Source organism: Xylocopa sonorina, chromosome 4 (genome assembly GCF_050948175.1).
Source record: "Xylocopa sonorina isolate GNS202 chromosome 4, iyXylSono1_principal, whole genome shotgun sequence".
Classification (NCBI taxonomy): Eukaryota; Metazoa; Arthropoda; class Insecta; order Hymenoptera; family Apidae; genus Xylocopa; species Xylocopa sonorina.
This window is the reverse complement of record NC_135196.1, coordinates 3,666,227-3,689,338: the sequence shown is the minus strand read 5'-3', so window position 1 is coordinate 3,689,338 and position 23,112 is coordinate 3,666,227. Positions and strand designations below refer to the sequence as shown.

The 23,112-nt window shown below is 41.4% G+C and overlaps 1 protein-coding gene across 2 annotated transcripts in view; it reads right to left on the bottom strand.

The window, feature by feature from the left end:
- The window catches only part of LOC143423260 (semaphorin-1A), a 493,840-nt gene that overhangs the window by 280,425 nt on the left and 190,303 nt on the right, over positions 1–23,112 (bottom strand). For both annotated transcript variants that reach the window (XM_076894462.1, XM_076894463.1), the window contains exons 3-4: positions 12,374–12,470; positions 6,234–6,285 (exon numbers count right to left, since the gene is read on the bottom strand). In XM_076894462.1, the coding sequence (XP_076750577.1) occupies positions 6,234–6,285; positions 12,374–12,470 (149 nt within the window). The remainder of the gene's footprint in view (positions 1–6,233; positions 6,286–12,373; positions 12,471–23,112) is intronic.

Here is a 23,112-nt window from a genome sequence, read left to right as displayed (position 1 = left end):
TCCGCGAGCAGCCGCGTACTCGAGTGGCGTTCTCAAGATCTGAAGTTGTTCGCGCGCCATGCATTACATATGTGAGATTCCATCTGGAGAAAAACCGCCGCCGCCGCGTTTGTCCAACTCCGCCTCTCTGTCCCTCGAAGCTGTCGAAAAATGAGGAGATTACCAAACGAACGCGGAAAAGTTCTCGCGTTCGCTCGCGAGAGTCCAGTTTCACTGCAAAAATTTTCATCTCAAAGAAATACCTCACTTCGGGGAAGTTCCTTTCGTTGCTTGCGCCTTAAGTAACAGCACATTTTTTTGCCTAACTCGTCTCGTTTTTCAGACGTTTCGAATGGCGTCCTGGAAGAGCGTAAAGTGCTGCGGGTGATCGTTATTCAAACGAATGGAACGTGTGGCGAGAGCAATCTGTAATAGCTGGTTCAGGTGGACGTGGGAAACGTGAAAGTGTTTGACAGAGTAAAATGGTCCAAAGACTTTCACTTCATAATGTTCACGCAACATCACTCTTATCGCGAGTGATCGTTAACGAGTGATACGTAGGCAGGCGACCAACCTCTTTCGCTAAGGAAGAAACACATTCTCCTTCATTTATCAATCTACTTAGACGTAATTGCAGAAGGATTTGTGATTTTTTCGAATATATTTCTGACTCTCGAGCAGTGCTTTCGCAACGTATAATTCTTCTATCCATATTAAATCTTTGACGATACTTTTCTAAATTGAATTTAAAGATCATTATTTATTCGTAAAAGGAAAAAGTAAATTTCACGGTTCTTCGAATAAATGCTAAAAATTAGATTAATCAACTACCTGACAGTAGAACGAAAATGATTTTAATTGAACGTTACAGACAGAAACGTCAATAAATATACGTCATCATCGAGCATAACAGGACAAGTATTAATAAAAACGTCAATCAAACCCAACATCGCGGTCTACGCTGATAATATCTTTCCGTTCGCAAGGCAAACGCTCGTGTCGAATTAACGAGTAACAAAATTTCCGTATCGACAAGCTTCCGAATGCAGAAACGAGACGTCCGTAGTTTCGCGTTTCGAATCAACAGAGGGATACACACCGTTGAACAGGTGCAGGTGCATCAATATTTCGCGCGATACGAATTGGTAATAATCCAATTTATCGGGCACGATCCACTTCTGTAAGACAGAGTTGTTTCTGTAAATACTGTAACCGCGAAATCCAGCAACGCCGCGAAAGCAAACGCAGAGAGAAGGGAGGTGATATAATCGAAGAACAATTCCCCGCTCTACCGGAAATTAAGTGGTTCAAGTGCCGCTGCGGCTCTAGATATTAATTAACGCTTCCTGCCGATTCGATATCGCGATTTTTATCCACCGATGCAGCTGTAAATCCCTCGCAAATCGAACTTTGTATCGCGTACGCTCGGTTCATTATTTGCAGGTAAATGCGAATCGATTTTGTAGAAGAAAATAGCTGCTTGGAGATTATTCGTAAAAGTCACAGAACAAAGTTCTCACCAAAGTACATTTCTTCGTTCTTTAATTGAGGAAGTAACGAAGTAGATCATTTCACCGAATAGGATTAATTTATCGACAATTTCTGATGAAAAAACGCATCGTGAATCTTCTTTGACTTTGCTAAACATTGTTTCTGTATAAGAAAAGACCTGTCCCTCGGACATGATTCAGAACAACTCATTCATATCGGGGCCATCCATTAATTGCTGACATACTGAGCTCTCCAGATATCAATCACTCCACATTGTGTACGACCGTACAAAGGACTATTGTTTTACAAATCCAAGTACGATTAATTTTCAAAATTCCGTCCGTTTTCTGCCCTACTTGTCAATTCAATTAATTTCCTAGCACAGAACTTTAATTTCGTTTAGTAATCACGGAACACCATTCGTGACATTTATTGCCTTTATTTGTATAATTGGAAAGCAACGATTAAAGGAGGCTATCACAATTGAGTATACAATTTTTTCAAATTCGATCGAGAACGAATCTTCTATGAAATTCTCTCGGATAAAATATACAGGATGATTCATGGATCAGACGACAAAACGCGTCAGGAAACGATCATTTTTTCACGAGAAAAGAGAAAAGAACTTAACGCAGGCGATAAAAAGTGTACGTTCCTGTTTAAAAAATCGATGTAACTGCAAAGTGCACATGCATCATTGCACTTGGAAAAGAATGCGGTCCCGGGAGTTTAGTCTCCTTTGAACCATTTATCTCCCCTTCCTCGAACATTTTTTCCTAACCACAATCACGAAAGAAATATGGCTTGTTCCACTTGCCTGAATCACCCTATACAGGATGTTAGAAAAAAGGCTACGACGCTCTTAGAGAATTCATAGCACTCGCTGGAGAGTGATAAAAAAAAGTTTCGAAATCAATTTCTACGTTCAAAGAAATACTATAAATTTTGTCCTACTTCATTAAAAGGTCTCACACTGAAATAATATACAAAATCACAGAACGCACAACATATTCAACAACTAACAAAAAAAAAACATCCAAAAAAGGCACGATTTCCATTTTAAAAACCACATACACACACACGAAACAAATCTACAGTCCACCTGCCTCTATTCCTAAACAATTTAAACCCACGACTGGTCCCAGTAAAAAAAAAAACCCAGTCACCGTGTAACTATTCTTAATAGTTACCGCTAAGAGCACATTTCAACCGTAAACGAGGGTTAAATGAAGTTACGTTCCGTGAAACGTCTGTGGCTCTTCTCCCGCGAGCCTGAACTCGGTCGTTCCATAAAACCCACGGAACGTGGTCGAGGGAAACCGGCGGTTTTTCAATTAACAATGACTCCTCGCTCGCGGTGCGGCAGAGGAGGCCCGATATCGTCCAATTGCGCGCGTATCTTGGGCGTCGTCGTAAGAATAATTGCCAGCGATACGTTACAGGGCGCACGGGTGGCACGGGTCCGCAGATAGAGGCGTCGATTAATACGTGTCACCGTTCCATCAAGCTGGCCGCACGATGACGCGTAGGGTCGTTGCTCGGAGGCGAGCAGCCGACGAATCGATCATCGAGAAGAAGAGATCGAGCGTTATCCGGGTTGCGTTTCGCGTTGCGACGAGATACGGATTTTCGTCCAATTTCGAGAACGGCTGGAGCAGAATGAGGGTAACGGTGGCCATCGTGTGAGTAAAATGGCGGAATCGATGGTCTTCGATGGTGGAAGGTTAAAGGGTGAGAAGGGTTGGAAACTGGTGTAATTGAAACTGAGTTTACGATGCGTGCTGAAGACTGACGATTATTATTTATTTCTGATTTCATTAAGATCTTTAATTCTTTGCACTTGGCGCGTTCGTGGCGCGTTCATTTAAAGAAAATCCCCAAAGCATTCGCCTGGCTCCATTTCTATCGAGAGAAGAATGCTGCTGTTCGAATGAATCGTTTAGCTAGCTTTAATCGACCAACAAATCGTCGAAGGTTGTTAAATTCAACGTGGGAAGGTAGGTACACGGTATTTTTGCAGTGTTGCATTTTTATCGCGTATTTATATGTGCTTTATCGTTGCTATAACGTTTGCTATCCGACAGATAGACAACTATCGAACGTGCCGCTACCTGGGGATGAAATAGATCGAGCCAGATATAAGGGCGAACTCGCCTCTCTCTCACTTTTACTCGGACCATTCCGAGCAACCGATTGTTATGGTAACTGGACCTGTCTTCGATCGACCTTTCGCCATTACATTACTATTCCTCCGTGCCACGATTTCTCTCTTTCTTCCTTTCTTTAACCTACTTTGCTTCCCCCCTTTCCTCGAACACCTTTCTATTTCCTGGCATCGTGATCTTCGGCTCCTCTCGTCTTCTGTGTCGATGGCGCGCCGAATTGATGCGAGCACCGCTTGCCATTATTGGATTCAGCGACACGCCGCTCTCGATCCATTTGTAATTTTCACCGATTTGTACATTTTTTGCAGTGAAATTTGTCAATTGCGTTACTTGAATGTCAGCTTATACACAAATTCTGTTTGTTTCTTTTTTTTGTTTTAATTGGTACACTTCTTTCTCTAATGCAATTAATCTTCGAATAACATTATCACGTCCTCGATTCGACGTAACATTTCACAACAGGTTTTCGAGTTTAGAAAATAGAAATTGTAACGTGATTGATCGATTATGAATACTTTTTATACATCTATCTAATTCGTGTTAACTTTCTACGATATGTCTCTCGTGAATTTTAGAAATTTAACCGCTGATACAAGAGAACAGAATCTTTGTTCCGCTCGTGCTTCGCACGTAAAATGGAACCGAGAAATGTTTGCAAATTATTCTTGAACGCAAAAAGGAGACGTCTCTCAAGTTAAATGCAGCAAAATTGCATTTCACGTAAATGCACTTCGTACGTTCCCTACATTTACGTATCTCCCTCGAAAACGTGAAATTTAAAATTTGTAGACGTAAATACGTACAATATGTATATACACATATATAACTCGGATGCTGGTCTCGAAAGGGGTTCCGAAAACAGCGCGAGAAATACCTCCAGAAATACCATACCAAATCGATTCGTTGACACCAAGGAAAATCTCGATCGAGCATTTTAATTGAACGATTCTCTGAATGACGACAGCCGCGAAACTTGACGGACGATCCTCCGCTGTTTGCGAACGGATTCAAGATGGAACGCTTGGAGCTCGAGGGGAAAAAAGGCAGCTATTATCATGCAAATCTATTCGCGGTTCCGTTCGGCAGATTTCAAATCTGTCGGCCAAGTAAGCAGCGTCTCCTTTTTTTTGCATCCTGGCTTTTTGCATCGTCCCTCTTCTCCTTCCTCATTTTCGTACGCGAGCGGAACCGCCTGAGCGTTCGCCAAAATGGCGGCTGGAGGAAAAAATGGTACGCCTCTAAAGCCGCGCGTTTAATGCAACGTCAACGAACGGGAGTTGTTATAAAAAAATATATCGCTGGCCTTTCTCTCGTCCGGTGAATTTTCATTCAGGCGAGCGGGAAGATCGTTAATTTTTTGTACTTCCCTCCCCAATACCCCGGTGGTTGTTAATACCACGCTCTAAAGCAGTAAATAAATATTATTCGCCCGCGAATATAACGTTCTGCGGGCAGCGTTCGTTACGCGGTAATAGCTGCGATCGTATTTCTTCTCTGGAATTAAAAACACTCGCTACGTATCCGCGATAAAATCGGGATTGTCCGGTCCCGGGGTTTTCTCCGTTCTTTCTGGGTAAAACGTGGAGCTTTTTAAATCACTTCGAGGCGACCTGTCCGCATTCAGGCTGATTCGAAACCGACATTTAGATGGATAAATCGATCGCGATATTTAGATGGATACTAATTATTTAAATGTTTTAAATAATCGTCGACATTTATTTAATGGACGCAAATCGACCACTAATCTTCATTAGCAAAGAAAATTTTACTTATAAATCACAATCACGTAACTTAAACGTTTGCACTCCTTTATCAACTGTAACTCAAAGTTCCATAAACATAAATTATAAATTACAACAAAGTTTAAAAGCTATCTTTTAAAACAAATTTGAAATAAATCATTTAAATAACAGAGAGTCGGTGACCACGAAATTGAAAGGCAATTCGGAATGCAAAGGGTTAAAACCTTTCGAATACAAATGTTAGAACACGAAGCGACAAATATTCCTATAGCTAAATTGCAGTTTACTCTATGCATCTTGCTGTTTACGCGCAAAACGCGAAACTGCACGGTCACAGAACAGCGTCACCCTCGACGCCAGTAACCGCGTTTTAAGCTTCGCCCCGTCCAGCCCCAGTCAAGCTAGTCGAATTCGAAACTTAACTCAACTTAGTTTCAAAGTTTCAACTCGAGTTCGCGTTCACGCAAGTCAGTTTACTCGATGTCGTTTCGGTTAAAGCGGCCTGACTTCCGAGTCACTCGCTTTTGCAGTCACTGTCGCTTTTCGCGGGCCAGCACGCGTTTACGTGAGCCAACTTCGAATCGAAACGAAACGAGGCGCGGTCGAACGAATTTTAATTCAGCTCGCGACTCGAAAAACAGCGTTCGAGTCGAGCGAAACGAAAGGTTCGCGTTGATCGGCTAGTTTCTAATTACTGGAATTCAAGTGACTCGAAGAGAGCAGATATCCTCTAATAAAAAGTGACATTTCAGATTAAGCAAACAACCGGTTCTTATCGATAGTCCGGTTTGGATAACTTGGCCAACCCGAACGAGGCTTTATCCTGGTTCAAGTTTTGTGGAAACGTTTCACTCACCTGGTCGACGATCTCCGTTAGGTCGTGCAGGCTTATGTTGTAAATGGCGTTCCTGGAACAGCGAGAAAAACAGGAGCGTTAAGTCTTCGCCTCGTAAATCCTTCGCGTAATCTTTCCGCGTCGCGCATTCTTTCGGCCTTGGACCAATCCTGCGCGAGCCGCGGGATAAGCATTAGTAATTACGACAGGCTTCACGGGACAACCAGGGTGGGAACCGTCGAAGAGACCGCGAGACGAACGTACCATCAACCCTGTGCTTAATTGATTCGAGGCAGCGCAGAGATTTCAGCCACCTTCTGATTCGTTATTAAAGAGAGTGTCAAAGCGTTGAATGAAAAAGTATCGCGCTGTATTTTTTAAATTTCCGTACACAGATCAATATTCCTTTTTTTGGAACGAGTTAAATAAGATATGTTCTCTCGTTAACGTCGAAAGGGGTGGATTTGAGTTATCGTTGCTGGTTGAAAATTGAAGAAGAATAGACGCTCCTTGTTTTAAATAATAAATGATTCTTTTTGTGTGTAAATATTAAAGAGCAAATGGTAATAAACATTTTGGTATTGCTGCAGTATTTACTCTATAAATATTATACAAACAATTACGATTTTACAAGTGTTTAATTTTTGTATCAATTTAACGAGCGATAACTGCACGATTGCAAATATTTAAATAAGCGAAACAGCTAAATGGCACAATCACGGGGAACATGCTAATTAATTACTACTATTGCAACGAATATCGCGTTCTCTAACAGAATTTGCGGGATTTTCGACTGCACCGAATTCGAAGAAAATTTAATGAACGACTTTACAAATGGAAATAAAATGAGAGTCAAGAGTGAGAAAGTTACGTTTGAGGTTTCGTTTTCGAGGAAAACGGGTCTGAGAATACCTGATGCACGAATGCGCTAATGACAAATGTCAACAAGCCGGTGCAACTCGAATAAGAGAGCAAAGGCATAGAGAATTTTACTATGCACTGTCTTATGGACTCTCGTCGTTAGCACAAGTGCACCGATGGATTTCCAGCGACATTTTTCTCGGAAACGATGCTTCGAACGCGACTTTGTGATTCTTCATTTTCATTTTGTTTTAGCTCTTAGAGCCAACCCTAAAATTTACTTAAGAACCAGCCAAACTCCCCGAAGAAAATTTAAATTTCCTTCGCGTGTGTTTCAATTGTTAGAAAATGATCATGACAACGAATTTTGTAAATATTTTAGAATTTTTTAATTACTCCATTTGAGAATAATTTCTCGATACAATAGTCAATTATTAAATAGTGAAATTGGTTAATGAATTCGATGACAACTTCTTGCGTCCGTTTCAATCAGAGATAAGTAGAATTACTATAATTCAATTATTCGTTCTGGGCTAAATTAAGTCGAATTAATGTTAGATTGAAATTTAATAAGTTATATATTAAGATTTTATTTTCGCCAATTTCAGTGTAATTGGTTTTATTTGATCACTGCGAAGTCAGTTTGACTGTTCTTCTTAATTATTTAATAAACTTGTTAATTATTTAATAAATCTTAATACTGACATTTAAAGACTCGTGTAAGAAAAATAAAACAAAGAAGGTAACATAAAATCGCAAGGAATACAAGTAAAAATGGTATTAAACTCTAAAATTTTGAAAAATGAAAATACAAATTAAAATTCTCGCGTCTTCATCCATAATTAAATCGCACGTTCCAACGTATAAAACAAAAAAAAGGAAAAATTTGTGTATCCTGTAATATCCACTAATACTTATTTAAAAATATGTAATTTAATTCACTAATTATTCATTCGTTATCTCATTGGAATATCAAATATAATTTTTGCAACAGCGTTATCCGCGTAAACCAAAATATTATACCAGATTTTGTTACCGCAATATTTATTTCTCCCCGTTAATTGCGACCGCGCGAATGCTGGAAGGCGGTCGAACGAAAGCTCGGGGAAAAATACGCAGGTGTAGCAAAAATAACAGTTATTTCGAAGTTAACACCGGCGCAATTTCCAGCTGTATATCAGCGGCGGGGGTAGAGAAAAAAAAAAAAAAAAAGAAACGTCCGCTTTATCTACAAACGTCACACGATGGTCGAAACGCGGCGGAAAAATAAAGTCGTACGATCCGAATTAAAATAATACCCGCGCAGAAATTTATGTCGCTCGAATAATAGGCGCACCCTGTGAATACGTTGGTTATTGTCGCGCGATACTGATACAATTAGCTGATTAATCAAACCGTAATTGACTCCATTCGTTCCGAAGAATTATGCGGCTGAGCGAGCGTATCTCTCCAAAATATTTTATTATATGCGACCGATTTTATTCCGCTTTCCTTTTGTTTTTTTTTTTTTTCTGCTGACATCAATTACGGGATGAACAAATTTACGTATACACGGGAATTAATTATATAATAGATTGCTATCTTACAACATATTTCGATATTCTTTTGCGATAGAGAATGACAGGCAACGTTCCTAATAAATTTGCAGGTTAATTAATTATTTTCGTGAAAAATTTCGTTTGCAAAAGATTCTCGAATCGGCTTATAAAGTCATTAGAACTCAGCGATACTAACTTTCACCCAAGTATTACACGAATTACTTAACGCGAAAAGTGTCGATCCAGCTGCGTCGGTTAACGTCTAATTAACCGATGCAAGACCGTCTACACCAGTTAATTTCCTGCTAACTCGCAATTATGTCTGATAGCTCGTAACGAGTTTAAATCTTCGCAAAAACACGTGCGTTGCGGCACGATTAAGCAAGTGGAAGATTATCGCTGTCTCTAATGATCTTCCTTTACGATCTAATTTCTCGTGGCTCTTGGATGTTCATGATTTATTGAATCGTTAATCGCAGCGAGGGCATCGAGCGTCCATGGCTGATTCGCAACGAAACATCGGAGGAAGCCTATCGGTTCGCCACGAAACTCGACCAGAAGTTTGCAACAAATTACTTAACCGCAGAGAACAGACGTTCGACGATCGTTTCAATTTTCAATTACTTTCCACTTTGCGTTTAACATTCCATCGCTGAACTTTAATCAAAGACTGTTCTTGGTCCAATAATTTATTTAGAAAACGCGAACTGATCAGACTTTTAACCAAGCAACGAGAACGCAAAGAGAAGAAAGAAAACTTGACGTTGCCACGCAAATTGGGGCATCGTGGAAACAAATCTCGCGGTCTGAGAAAACGCTCTGCCAGAACGCAACAATTTTCAACGTGTCGCGGCGACTTTCCGTGAGAAATAAAACCGCGCGAGTGGAATGGTTTTTTTTTCTCACGCGGATAAACGCGGATACATTGTTGCTCCATTGGAGAGCGGCAAGTTTCCGGCATTGAACTCACCGAGGCGCGAGGTAATCGGTAAAGGACACGCTCGAAAATTGGGGGCTAATTTCGATCGATGAAACTGTTTACTGGGAACTTACGATCGAACTTCTCTGGAACGGCTCTCCGCGCGAGACTTCGGTCCACGATAATTAACAGAGCAGAGCGCGGTGCCCGGTTATTATTGTTAGATCGGTTAGCCAAGCAATTATCCGGTATATACCGTAGTAATAACTGTTACATTGTAATAGCTAACTACCGAACGTGGTTTACGCGCCAGACCGCCACGGTGATCCTTCGCGACTAGAAATTCCGAGCCTTCAATTGCGTCTATCGCGGAAGATAATATCGAGCCATTGCGTCACGACATATTTGTGATATCTGTTATTACGAATACAGCGGCACAACGCGCAATTCTTTTTTATTACAGTTGGAAATCGATTGGATATACTGTTGTACAGTTATCGTCGTTATTTTTTGTAAATACCAACTCATTTCGAACAGCCATTTACCCCAATTATTATTCATTCCTTCACTCAATTGAAATCGTAATTATCAAGAAAATAATACTCTCCCATTTTTGCGCCCAAGTGTTGTTCAAAACAATTTTCCATTGTTCCTTAAAAAAATTACAAAAAACCTGCACTCTTATTTTCCATCATAACTGCCTTCAAATACTTTGAATATCGAAAAGATGCGAACGTTGGCACACTTTTTAAAAAAAAAAGGCAGTTGGTAGAAGAAGAATCAAATTAATCGCGTAGAAAAAGACGATCGCTCTTCGGCAGTTCTCGTGGCAATGTTCGAGAGAGGGAAATCTATCGCTGAGAAAATTCGATCGCCATTCTAGTTCTCGTCGCGGAGCGTCGCTCGACAGACTTTCGCCCTTTATAGCGAAACAAGCCAGGAAAAGGAGGATCGTCGAGCGTGTTAAAGGAGCGAAACACGGAGCGTGGAAACGCGACGCCGATGGAACTCGAAAATGTAAACCATAGTCAACCGGAATTCAGTATTCTTTCGCCGGGGTCGTTTAGAATTTACGATTTTTTCCTCTCTCAGCCCCTCGAAGGATTTACATCCCCTTTACAGGGTGCTCCCGACGGTTTCCTCGCCCAGGGTGCTATATCGTTCCACTGGCTCGCTTTTATCGCTTTATTCGAAACGATTTTATTTTTTAAATCGCCATTGCTTACTCGCCACTCTATGCATTTAGTTAGCCCCTTCGCGCGGCTTGTTCACCGTCGCTGCGGATCCTGAAAAGGATCCCGAGTTTCTACCGATCGATGTATCACGAGCGTATCTCGCTTGTTGGTTGCGACGATGATGCGACTTCGCTGTTCTCGAAAATCTAATATTCTCGCGTCAATCGAGTATCGCGTGTTATGTCAGTTTCGCGGTTTTAACGAAATTACTGCGAGCCAAACTGGTCCAACTCGTTTTCACGGGAAATCGCCGTTTTTTTCGCTGCAACAAAAATGTGTCGCGAGGCTGAAGCGACGATGCGTTCGCTAAATTTGTACTTGTTGTTGGAAATTAGGCTCTTTCGAATTGACGCGGCTGTTTTTAAAAGTCATCACGGATATTAAATTGTATGTTGAAATTTTTGTTGCACGTGATAGAATTTCTTTAGACAAACGAAATGCTATTTATTGCAATAAAAGAAGTGTGAAGATGATTGTTTAAGAGTGAACTATAATCTCAGTGTCCTTTCTTTGTGGGAAAACTGTACGTAAATTATGCATGAGATCCTCGAGTCTGTTCTTAGCCACCATTGTTACATTTCCAATAATATATTCATAGCCAAAATGGGAATTGTTTAACAAATGGAAGTTAATTTACCTCGGCGATAAGAACGAAATTGAATTGGTATATTACTATTCTAATTGGTCCTTTAGAATGTTATCGAGATTATATTTACCCGGATAACGTAATTATATTCGGATAAGCGTTACCGTTAATGGATCTGAGATCTAATAGCGTTATATAAATGTAGCATACCCTGGAGGAGGATAACAGTGCATTGGAGCGATAATTATTACAATGGTTAATTGAATTCCAGTCTGAATGCTACTGCCTTTAAGAAGATATCTATAGTTGCTCTTCAAATACAACGATCACAATAAACTTAATGTTACATAGTCGTTTCATATTATCAAATCGATCCTTTCGAGATTAACAAATTGTAGCTTCTTCATTTTAAATATGAATTTCCTTATTTCAAACATTTTCAATGCACTGATATAGAAAACTTTCCTTGTGCTTACCACCCACAGTGCTTCGCCCAGATCAAAGCTATTTTAATAAAAAAAAATTCAAAATGACGCGTACTTAAAAATATCAAAACTCTAGAAGACATAGACTGTGCCTTGGGAAACTGAATTACACAACGAGAACAATATTTAACACGACTCATAGAAGAATGACGGAATGTCCTTTCGACCACCAAGTCTCCCAACTCCATCAGCAGCGATCCTGCGTCGCGGAGGGGTAGCAGAACGCGCGTCTCTTCTTCTTTAGCGGACTCGATAATTGAAAGCAATTTATTCCATATCGAGAAGCCGGTTGGCCGGGTCGGGGATCGATCGAAGGGAACAGGAAGCTCATGTAAAATTAAAGAGGACACGTCATAAGGGGTTGGCTTGGGCTCGAGGAGCGCGTCATCGGGCGGGCGCGTAATCGAGGGAGTGACTCGGCGGTGGTACACGGATCGAACGACGGGAATTCCAGCCGATGACCATCTGGCTGACCCGTTTCGCGCGCGGACAGAGGCAACGGATCCCGGCTGAAGAATCGAATCACGTAACAATTACCTGGCGCCAATCAGGATGGAAGTGGTTGCGCGCTCCAGGAGCTTGAAGTGCTCCACGTGGCTCTCGTTTCCCAGGAACCGCTGGCCAATCACCTCGCCTGAAACAAACCGAGTTGGTGCACCTTGAGAAAGTGGTTCGAATGAAATTTTTTTACTACCTCTTCCACCGTCTATTTGCTCGCCTCGCCGCGCGGATTAGTATGTTTAATCCTTTCGCGCCGCGGCGAGGGAGAAACTTACTTGATGGAAGTGGATCGAATGCGGGTACTGAACAGTGTTTCTATGTTGCGGAAAATTATTGCAGATCATCGAACGTGTAGTGATCAGTATTTTTAATAAACGTACGCACGCTTACTTGAATGTGCGCGTGGTTGTCACGATTACTATTTATTAGATTTAACGTTACATATATTTTTAATATGAGAGATACGATATAAATGTTTCAACTTGCTGTATCTCAATATACCATGAAAGTATCGACATTCTCTTTTTGCGGAACCACGTACCGTAGCCGCCGGCTTTTTTCCACTGAAATACATCCTGCGATAATTAACAATTCATTTATACTTCTTCCATAATGAAATTTAACTAGCATCAAAGTGTACACGGCTGTGTCATCAAACAGGAGCTTCGTACAGGTATTTAACAGAAATGAAAGTATGATATTCATATAATTACGTTCAGAGATCCAGGAAAATCTGAACGCCACTAAAATTAGTCCTTTCCACTCCGACTCGTTCCCTTTCAAGGAATTGATTAATGATTACAGAAGTTAAAGTTGTTCCATCGCACCACTTTTAAAAAATCCACGTTCCCCGGAAGTTTTCTATCGAAACGGAATTCTCTTTCCTATTGCTAGGATAGAATCAGCTGCAAACAGTTAAAGTACACAAAAATCCAAAGGGATAAAACGCAACTCCAAAAATATCACGAGTCAAAGAAAGACGGCCACGTCAGATTCAACAATTCCCCATACAGAATAGAGACAGATTTACGGGGGCCTCTAAAACTCCCCTGTAACTCTCTGACCGTCTCGAACGTGCTCCGGGTCTACGATAATGGCCGCCGATAAATCGTCCGCGCGGCGATTACATTCAAGCACCGCGTTTATGCCTCGCGATAACGATCGGAAGCGATGACTAAGACCGTGACGAGCGAAAGGCGAACTTCTAACTCGATTCGTTTCACCGCGAGCAAGGAGAGAGGGTAGAAGCGAGCGAGCGTACAAGAGAAATGGCTCTCTCCCACCCCTCGAACGCCTCCGCGGGTAAAAATTACACCCCGAATAAGATCTCGCGGAGGATCTTCGGCTGGCTCGCCCACCGTCGTTGTCGCGGCTCGTCCCGCAGCGCTCGAAAAACGAGCGATCGTCGATAGCACGCGGCGTGGCTGCGCTTCCATGAATGGATTTCAACCGCGACGCCTCTCGCGCGCCCACGCGCGCAGATTTACGCGCCAGATATAGGAGAGAGCGTGTGGGTGGACCGGCGGCGCGTCTCAATGGAGGAACAACTTGTTACGAGCGCCTCGTTCGAGCCAGCTGATACGAGGGGCCGCGGGAATAAGGAAAGGCGGCGATAAGAAACCGGCGCTGTAAAAATGCCCGCGCCGGAAGGGGATGAAAGCGCGTCGGTGAGAAACTCGAGGAAGAGTATTATTGCCCGATCGCGGCGAGGTGGCAGCGTTAATGCGCGTGTCCAACCGGATAAGCGCGGAAAAATGCCGGTCACCGATCTCCGCGAAGCGACCTGCGGGATGTATGCGCGTCTTGCCGCGCGCTAACCCCCTCTTTTGTACCTCGAGGAGGCTTTACGACGCGATAAGAACGTGTTTCGAGGGAGCACTTCTCTGTAGGAGCTTTCGCGGGTGGTACTGCTTGTCGTTTCGTGCTAGAAACGCGGCAGTTAAGGAAAGGAGATACGAAAAGTTGATGAGGCTGGTAACGGCTACTTAGTTCTGATAGTGGAAATATTAAAACACTGTGTGGCCTTTGGACGGTCGTGTTGTCCGTCCTCTAAGTGTCGCTAATAAACGTTGCGAACGAGGAAAGAAAACCGTTCAAGCTCGGTGGAAATTGTATTACCGGTCCCAGCAATCGCGCGAGGCTCCCACGGGGTTAATGTATGCGCATACAGAAGCTTGTTTCCTCTGTGACGAATGGTGAACCGCTATCGTTTAGCACAGTGAATACGTATCTCGTGAAAAAAGTACCGGCTGTGTAATCAATCACGGATACTTGACAGTCAATTAGTGCACTCGTTGCGCGGGTTCCACGAGAATTAAGAAGCGAGTAGAACCGTACGATGTATCGATGGAAAGATGGATTTCAACCCTCTGCACTCGAGGATTCCAGAGCGGAGTGATTTAAATTTCTCTTCAAATTCGAGGGCCTCTCAGTAGAGACAATGCAAATGATGTTCAGTTCGTTACGTAAGGACGAAAACAAAACCGAAATAAATCTTCGTTTATTCTGTTAACGAATGTTATGTGTATAATAATGCTGTTACTTTTTTATTCCAAGTGCAGAGGATTAAATATTCGCATAGCAGACGCGTGAGTTTCGCGACACTTTCCACCAAGCAATCGCATAGCGCATGAGAACATCATGCGAAAGTAAAGCAAAGAGATCGTCTAAAGAGGAACTCGGGTATGCATGCGTGCAACATCTAAATATGTACTCTCCATAATATATTTAGCCTTTTAAAAGTATCCTACGCACATATCGTACGCTAACCTTTGAAGAAGAAGAGTCAAAAATCTAAAGTGTTAAAAAAGTAATATATAACAATAACTCCATCCACAATTTCATCCTTTCGTTAACAACCTTTCTCTGCTTACAAATCTCCGCCATTTTATATATCTGCACAGTAATTTCGATTAATCCTCCTCCCTATACTTCTTCTGATTAGTCTAAATGCTTGTAGCCTCAGAAGACAAACCGAGTTACACATTATTGTTTGATAAACCACGCAGGAATGGAGAAGAAAGCAAAGGTTGATGTAAACCGTGGACAATCGTAAAGCACAGAAAGGACCGAAATGTCGGGGCGATAAGAAGGGGAGCGTGAGGGAATAAAGGCGACTCCTCGAAGAAGATCGAGGATTGGCGGAACGGAGGAATTGAAGGGACTAGCCGAAGGAGAAGTAAACCAGCGAACGACGACGCGAAAGGCGAGCGTGGGCGGTCGAGAAGCGAGGCAGGGGGTGGGAAGCGAGAAGAAGAAGGAAGAGAACTTCCGTACGATGGGAAGAGGAGAGAGAACACGCACGTAAGAGAGTCTCTCAGGCTTTGGCCGACGATAAAGCGATGCGCCTACTTTGCGGAGGCTCCCTCCTCGATTCTCACCCTCTCCCGCCCCAGCAAAGCCCTCTCGCTGGTAGCTGCCGCCACTACGATGCTCCTTGCGCTGCAACGTTTTACGACTCGCCCTACCCCTTTGGTGTTTCTTCTTCGCCAGCCTCTCAGCCTGTATCTGGTGCGCGCTGCACCCCCTTTTCTCCACCACCAGTGCCGCATCGCGCTCGCTGTCCCTACCCTATACTGTTCCTCACCCTCTCGCGCGGTTGTTCGCGTTATGCTTTTTCATCCGCGCGCCTACAAACGCGACCGCGATAAAGCCACCCCTCGTCGCTCGATGGACGCGTCAACAAGGAGCGGAAGAGAAAGACAGGGAGAGGCAGGGGTGAACGCAGATGCATTCGTCGGTGCGCTCTCGACTGACGAACTCGTCCACTGAATTGGGGAAGTTGCTTGGGAAATCGAGATGTAATCTGCGTTCGACACTCTCGAGGGATGTTTCAGAAGATCTCCAGTCGTTCTGAGGATGGGCGTACAGTGACGAGTTTTTATCGTTAATAGTCTTCGAGGATCACTCCTGCTCGTCGTCGAATCTAGAGGGTGCCGTAAAAGATGAGAGGAGGGAAGAGAACTGTTTTTTATTAGCGTTCTTACACGATCAACGTCGACAATTATAGCACAGCTGGTATTGCTACAAAATTAGCAATAGTTGCTAGCAATAGAAACTATTGCCAACTATTTACCAGCAATAGAGAATTTCAGAATAACACGCATTTCTAAAAAAGTTGCGGTTTGTGGAACAAGTTTAAACCTTAGAATCACTAATCAACTCCATCTCCTCTCAGAAAGAGCATCCTAATGATACTGTGGCTTTCCAATACTCGCCACTAGAGGGACAGTACCGCCTACAGTTTCCTGAAAGTATCCAATGACCTACCCATTCCAATATATAGAAGTTCTGACCTGTCCCTAATATCCCAGCGTCTAAGGCAGGGTAGCCTTACTGATAAGTCCACTAGCAGGCTCAAAACGAAACATTCTTCCCCTCTCTTTTCCTTCCTTCTTTCCTCTACCATTTCTACATAGCAAACCACAGCATCGTCGCTTCAATGCGATAGACTTGCGTTGCTTACCAGAGGGGAGTCATCCCCATACCCAAAGCCCAATTTTTGGTGAACGCGACTGGTCTATGCATCCTCCCAACCAACAACAAAATTTAGACCAGTCGAAGGACTATCTCGTCCGCTACGTTCGTGTCCCACGGTGCATCCGCTCGAATGCCACCCCACTGTCCTGAACTTACCCTCGCGAAGATCGTTGGTGCGCGATCAGACCAAACAGCGCCGACAAACGGTTCCACAGCCAAGGGGTGGAACGAAAAGAGGAATAATCGGGCGGCGACAAATTTATGAGTTTAAAGAGTTCCCCTGATACACCAGCGAGCCGAGAGGGGACGTATTTATGCCGCGAGCCTGGCCACCGCTGAACGTGATTTATACGATTCGGCTTGTTTCTCTCGTTGCCCGGGTGGATAACGAGATCTCCACGCGGCTCCTGGGAGACCGTTCAAGCGACGCGCTGATTGTCGTGGGAGTTTTCGCGCGCGCGGTGCTCGACAAATTTATGTACGGTTTTAAAATAATTGAATCGCTTGTTTTACGTCGAGAACCTGTCCACTTCAAATTAACGGCGAGAAGGATGGTTTCGGTGTCCGATAGCGCTAATTAATTCTGCCGGCGTAATTGTTTCAAAGCGTCGCTTAAATAGTGTCCATAGCGTTCGTACTTCTTGCGTCGATTTACACTGTCGAATCATTTTTTTAGCAATTAGTGCACGGATTTTTTCGACTGAATTTGAAGTATGTTGTGGTTTATGTGAAAGTGGGGATGAAGTGTTGAAGGTTGTATTTGCTGATTTTTGTTCTATTTTTTAACAGGCGTTTGCAACCCTCTTGAAATTATAGCTGATAGACTGATAAATTACTGTATATGATAATTTAGTTTTAATTATAAATAGGCTAAGTCTGGTATGTCAATTGGTGAATAGGAAACAAAAACTTTAGAAATTTCTTCAGACGTCTTTAAATGCATTGATTTTTCTTAATCGTAACGTATTTAAATGCTCAGAAACAAATACTGCTGTCACCTTACATAATTTTTATCCTGTTCATAAAATGCGATTTAATTATGTGATCTAGTCAGGAAGTTGAATACTTTTAAAATAATAAATAATTACGCATCTAACAATTCCTTATTTTGTTTCAGAACGACGATTTCAGTCTCCCAGTAAATGATAAAATATTAATTATGGTTGCATAACACTCACACGTACTTGGGCTTCGACCTTTTAAAGCTCTTTTTGATATTCACCAGCAGTCTGCGAAAAGCTAATTAAAATATTCTTTTAGGTATGCTATATGTACACGAATGGCAAAGAGAATGGAGTTTAATTAAATATTGTATTTAATTATCCTTTAATCTTGATGGAATTAATAATTCAATAACACATGAATATGCCTGTGAAAGCATTAAATCATTATGTTTGCTGCCTAAACTTGCGATAATTATTAATGAAATATAAAAATACTGTCATATAATTACACATGACTTAATGATTATACATATATTACTGTAACTATATATGAATAAAAGGACTTTCCATTATACAAATAATTATATATAACTAAATATAGTTCACCCACAACTATAGTAAAAGTATTCTAGATTTCAAATAATAAAATTACTAATTTTTAATTATTAAATTTAATCATTTCTTTCGAATAAATAAAACGTGCAAACATTTCGTAATGCACAAAGAAGTAAAATGCAATGAAGAACTTCCTGTACTATTAGACATCTGTGCAAATGACTAATAATACTGACTATGAGTCAACTACTTTTTAGTCACTTAGCTATTCGTAGTTTTATTGGAATCTCGTTCACGTGGTCTTCCTAATTACAATACTATTCGTTACATTGGCATCCTGGTATTTTATTTACGCAACGCAAAATGTATTCCAAGAACTCGTCAAAGTATCGAACAATAAATTAGTTATTTTAAGCTACATAATCTGGCATTAAAATTACTCGACACGTTGTTAGAGTGGAACTACATATTTTTTATTAACGAATTTGCTGCAATTGTGTAACCGTGTTGTGCATTAACCGTGGAAATTGGCAGTTTCATCAACATCCGTCGAGTTAAAAGAATAAATTCCGTTCAGAGCTCCAACGAATTAAAGCATCCACCTTATAATTAATTTCAGAGAACGGCTCGTTACACTTTGCGAAAGACGATTAACTGTTATACTTTGTGTACGAGGTATTTTTCCTGAAAGAAAGTAGTAGTTTGCGAAATCAGCTTATGTCGATGAAAAGACTTCAAGTTATCGATCGTTTGTTCCATAATCAGTTTAAACACCACTTTTCCTACCTCTCTTACTTTATTCGTTTCTTTTTTCCTTTTTACAATGCCAAACACGCCAATTCGATGAAATTTTATATTATACAATGATAACCAGTTATTAGACAATCAGTACGTTGTTAAAAATGAAAAAAGTATTGATAACGGGTTATACGTGGAGTCTGTGTGGTTTCTATTTTCTGAGAAACAATTAAAGCCAAGTATATAGATCAACATTCTTTCCTGACATTTAGTGGTTTACTAGTGCCTTTCATGAGGTAAATGGTGTACAGGAAGACAAAGGATTGCTTGTCTACATTTTTTTTTCAATGGACTGTCTGATAAATTTCGGTATTTCTGTGTAAAACATACGAAAGCAAAGGAAATTTATTTATTTGAAGTTTTAATTTTCCTCTTGAGAGTAAAGAAGAATAGAATAGTATAAAAAATATTAGAAAAATTATTTTCTCGATTAATCACTTTGCCAAATCAAAGAATATTGAAATATTACCTTAAGTGACGTACGTATTAATAATTATGAGAATTTAATTATTATATAATAATATTAGTGTATTCAAAATTCAAATTATATTATTAAAGGTGTAGTTATCGCATTACTTAAATTTTCACCATAAATCTCTCCAGAGATGATCGAATAAATTAGAACCCCCGCACTAAAATAACCATTTTTTTACAAGTACAGACATAACTATTCCTCTAGCACGAAATTTGCCATAAAATTCGTGAAAACAGCGATAAATATAAGGACGAATAAAAAGCTCGTTTAGCAGAGCAGTGATAATTCCACCGCGTTGGTTACATGCCAAAAAAAAAGAAGAAAATGAACACAAATATAACACGCAAAGTCGTTTAAAATATAATACAACAAAAGAGTAATTCATGAAAATATGTAGACGTTCCACAAAAAAATGTTATTCCAGCTCTACGCTCGAATTTACAGAACGTTGTCCGGATATTAACGCACCAACAAAATGGCGTAACTTTAACGATTAAGATAAAAACCAGACAGCATCATATTTCCCTAGCAATAATATTATAAAAGTGAAAAATACAAGAAACAGCGCTTAATATTCGTGTGACGCGATAAAACATTTCCACCAGCTCGTCCTCTATTTTCCCATAAGCGACTCGATCGTTCGCCAATGAATGCCTGATGAAAAATAACTTCTTAAAGGTAGTTGATGCAATTCGTGGGCAACGATGAACCGTTTCGTCGATCGTTCGTAGCCATTGGCCGCGCTTTTCGCGGTCGTCAGACGAAAAGCGCGCGAGACGCGTCTAAACGCAAGGACCTCTCTCGTTCGGGGTGTGTTCGAGGGGTGGCTTTCATCTCCGACGAAAGGCGGGCTGGGCAGAGTGCGTTCGCATTCATTCGTTCGTTCGACCACGATCGCTGTTTCGAATTCCCTCGAGCTTTCTTGTCGGCTCGTGCGCGCGGTATTTTATATACACGTGCTTGCGAGGCGACTGGCGTCGGTATAAAAAGCTCAGCCTTTTCGAGAACGCGCGGCGAGAATGGGGGAGAAAAGTTGCGTTTGATTACGAGCCGGGGGTGCTGATGGGATACGCGCTTTGCGTCGGATGTAATCCTTACTCCGTGTATCGCTGCCCTTCAATGTCTCGCACTTTCTCGGTTTCGAATCCACGTTCGAGTAATTAACGACTCGCTCTGCCCGTTACATCCCTTATTCTGATCGATTCGTGCCCTGGTTGCCGCGGAACGTTCTCCATGTGAATACGCGCGAATTAACCGGTTAACCGTGGAGTTTGAAAAATCTCGTACGCGTAATTGAATCAAGTAAAGACGAGTATACGCGTCGAACGCGGGACAGATGCTTCTGTTATGAATTTTAACGGAAAATGTGAAGCGAGACGTGGAAGTATTGCATTTCTGTTCGATAAGAAATTAACATTTGCACTCGCAACGAAATCAAGTTTTGGATTGTCTGTGTATACACGTCGAACACAGTTACCTGGTTAAAAATAAATTAATTTCATTGATTATGTGATGTGCTTTTAAACGATTTATTATTGGTAGTTATTGCAGATTATTTTCATTTATTGCTCGTTTGAGTATCATCGATTTTATGCGAGACAAAATGATAAAAATAATTGGAATATTTTTTAAAAATTAGTAGTTATACATAAACACCCTTGCAGCACCCTTAGCATTCAACCAACTCTAATTGTACGTTACCAAATTCAATATCGCACAAATACATAAAATATATATATAAAACAAAAACAGATACACACAAAATACGAGACGAAAGAAAAAATAATTTTTCAACCACGCAAATCCACCGTACAATAAACGAAGCATAAAGCTCCGAAAAATTTCCATTCGTTTGTTTTCTCTACCCCATTTCCTGCTCCCGTCCCAGTTCCAGTGAGAAGACGACGCATAATGCTCGAACATAAAACAGATCGTGGCAAGATTCAGGCCGGAAGCGAACGCGTTTAAAGACACAAACGACAAGACCCACCGGGTCATGATCGTCCAATCTATCCTGCCAGCACCGTGTTCATCGTGCGCCCAATTTTTCCGCGAGCCCCGCGTTTCACAGCCGATTAATTCCACCGGGGTGCGTTTTACGAACCAGCTACGACGCGTAAATACAGCATAATCGAACGTGGCTGCGTCTTCTGTCCGAATTACGAAAGAACTGTCTGTATAGGGGTAGCCCTCATACAACACAGCATCCTATAACACGGTTTCGCTATAACACGATAAGAAAACTGCAAAAACCTTTGTACAACACTGCACTTCTACAGTCGCGACGAGGCTTGCTGTCCTAAAGATTGTGCAGTTAATAATTTGACATTAAAAAAATTACAAGAAGGGCTGAGCTTAGCTAAAAATCTCGAGTCATTTTTCTTGAATACAGACCCCTCCACTGAAAGAAGTCGAAAATTCAAAAAGGAGCTGCAAAACTGTCTAGCTCCATACCGAGAAATTTACAATAATCTGGTAATTGTAAGCAAGCACAGTACAATTACAGATTTTTTTAAGGGGGGAGAAGATACAAAAACTGTAAATAAACAAGAAAGCTCTGAAAGTGAGGGCGATATTATTCCACCGAAAAAACTTTCTCGGTTGATTATACTGAGCAGTGACAATGAAGAAATTCATTAAATTAGAGTTGCGTTAGAATTAAATAATATTTTTTGTTTCTTTTCGGTTTGTGTTATACATACATTTATATTTTTAACAAAAATTAAGTTGTTTATGTAGAGTTAAAAAAAACTATTCGTTTTTAATAAGTTTTTGGAACGTAACCCCCCTTTTTTATACTAGCACTGAGTCTCATACAACACGACATTTTCTAGGAACCTAACGACCGTGTTATAAGAGAGTTACCTGTATTTCGATCACGCTTCGTACATTACTCGCGTCATTATGCACTCGCGAAAATGTTGGACACTGTGTATAACAAAAAATCGACACACGAATTATTAAAAATTAAACAGTAAAATATTAAAGCGAATGAGCAAGAGATGAAGATTGTTGCTCGTTTGCTTGCACTTTGCACTACAAGCACCACCTCAAATTTTAACCGGAAGCCGCCATCGACAGCAGGCCACGGTAAGAGCAATTAATATTCTTCTTAAAACACTTGGAAATTTATGCGAGTTGCTTCAACGTTATACGAGCGCTGGCAAAACACAGTTTGCGCAAATAACCGACCAGCTAAACGAACGAGCGAGCGATTCTGATCGCGGCTATTCGGTAAGGATTCCATTAAGGTCGTGGCGGAAGTCGATGGATCTCGTGGACGCACGGTTCGAGGTCAGCCGACTTCCTCGTGCTGTTTCGCGAGCATAATGCACCTTGCAACGCGCGCGTCTACGTATGCGTGTCTGCGTGTCCTGGCCCGATGGCAATTTCCATATATTACAATGAGAACAGAGTTTCATAGAATTCACTGAATGGCTGATTACGGCGGACGTGCGCCAGTTGTTAATTACTCTGATTATACGCCGCGTCGCTTCGAGACGAACGGTCATTTTGATTGCCCG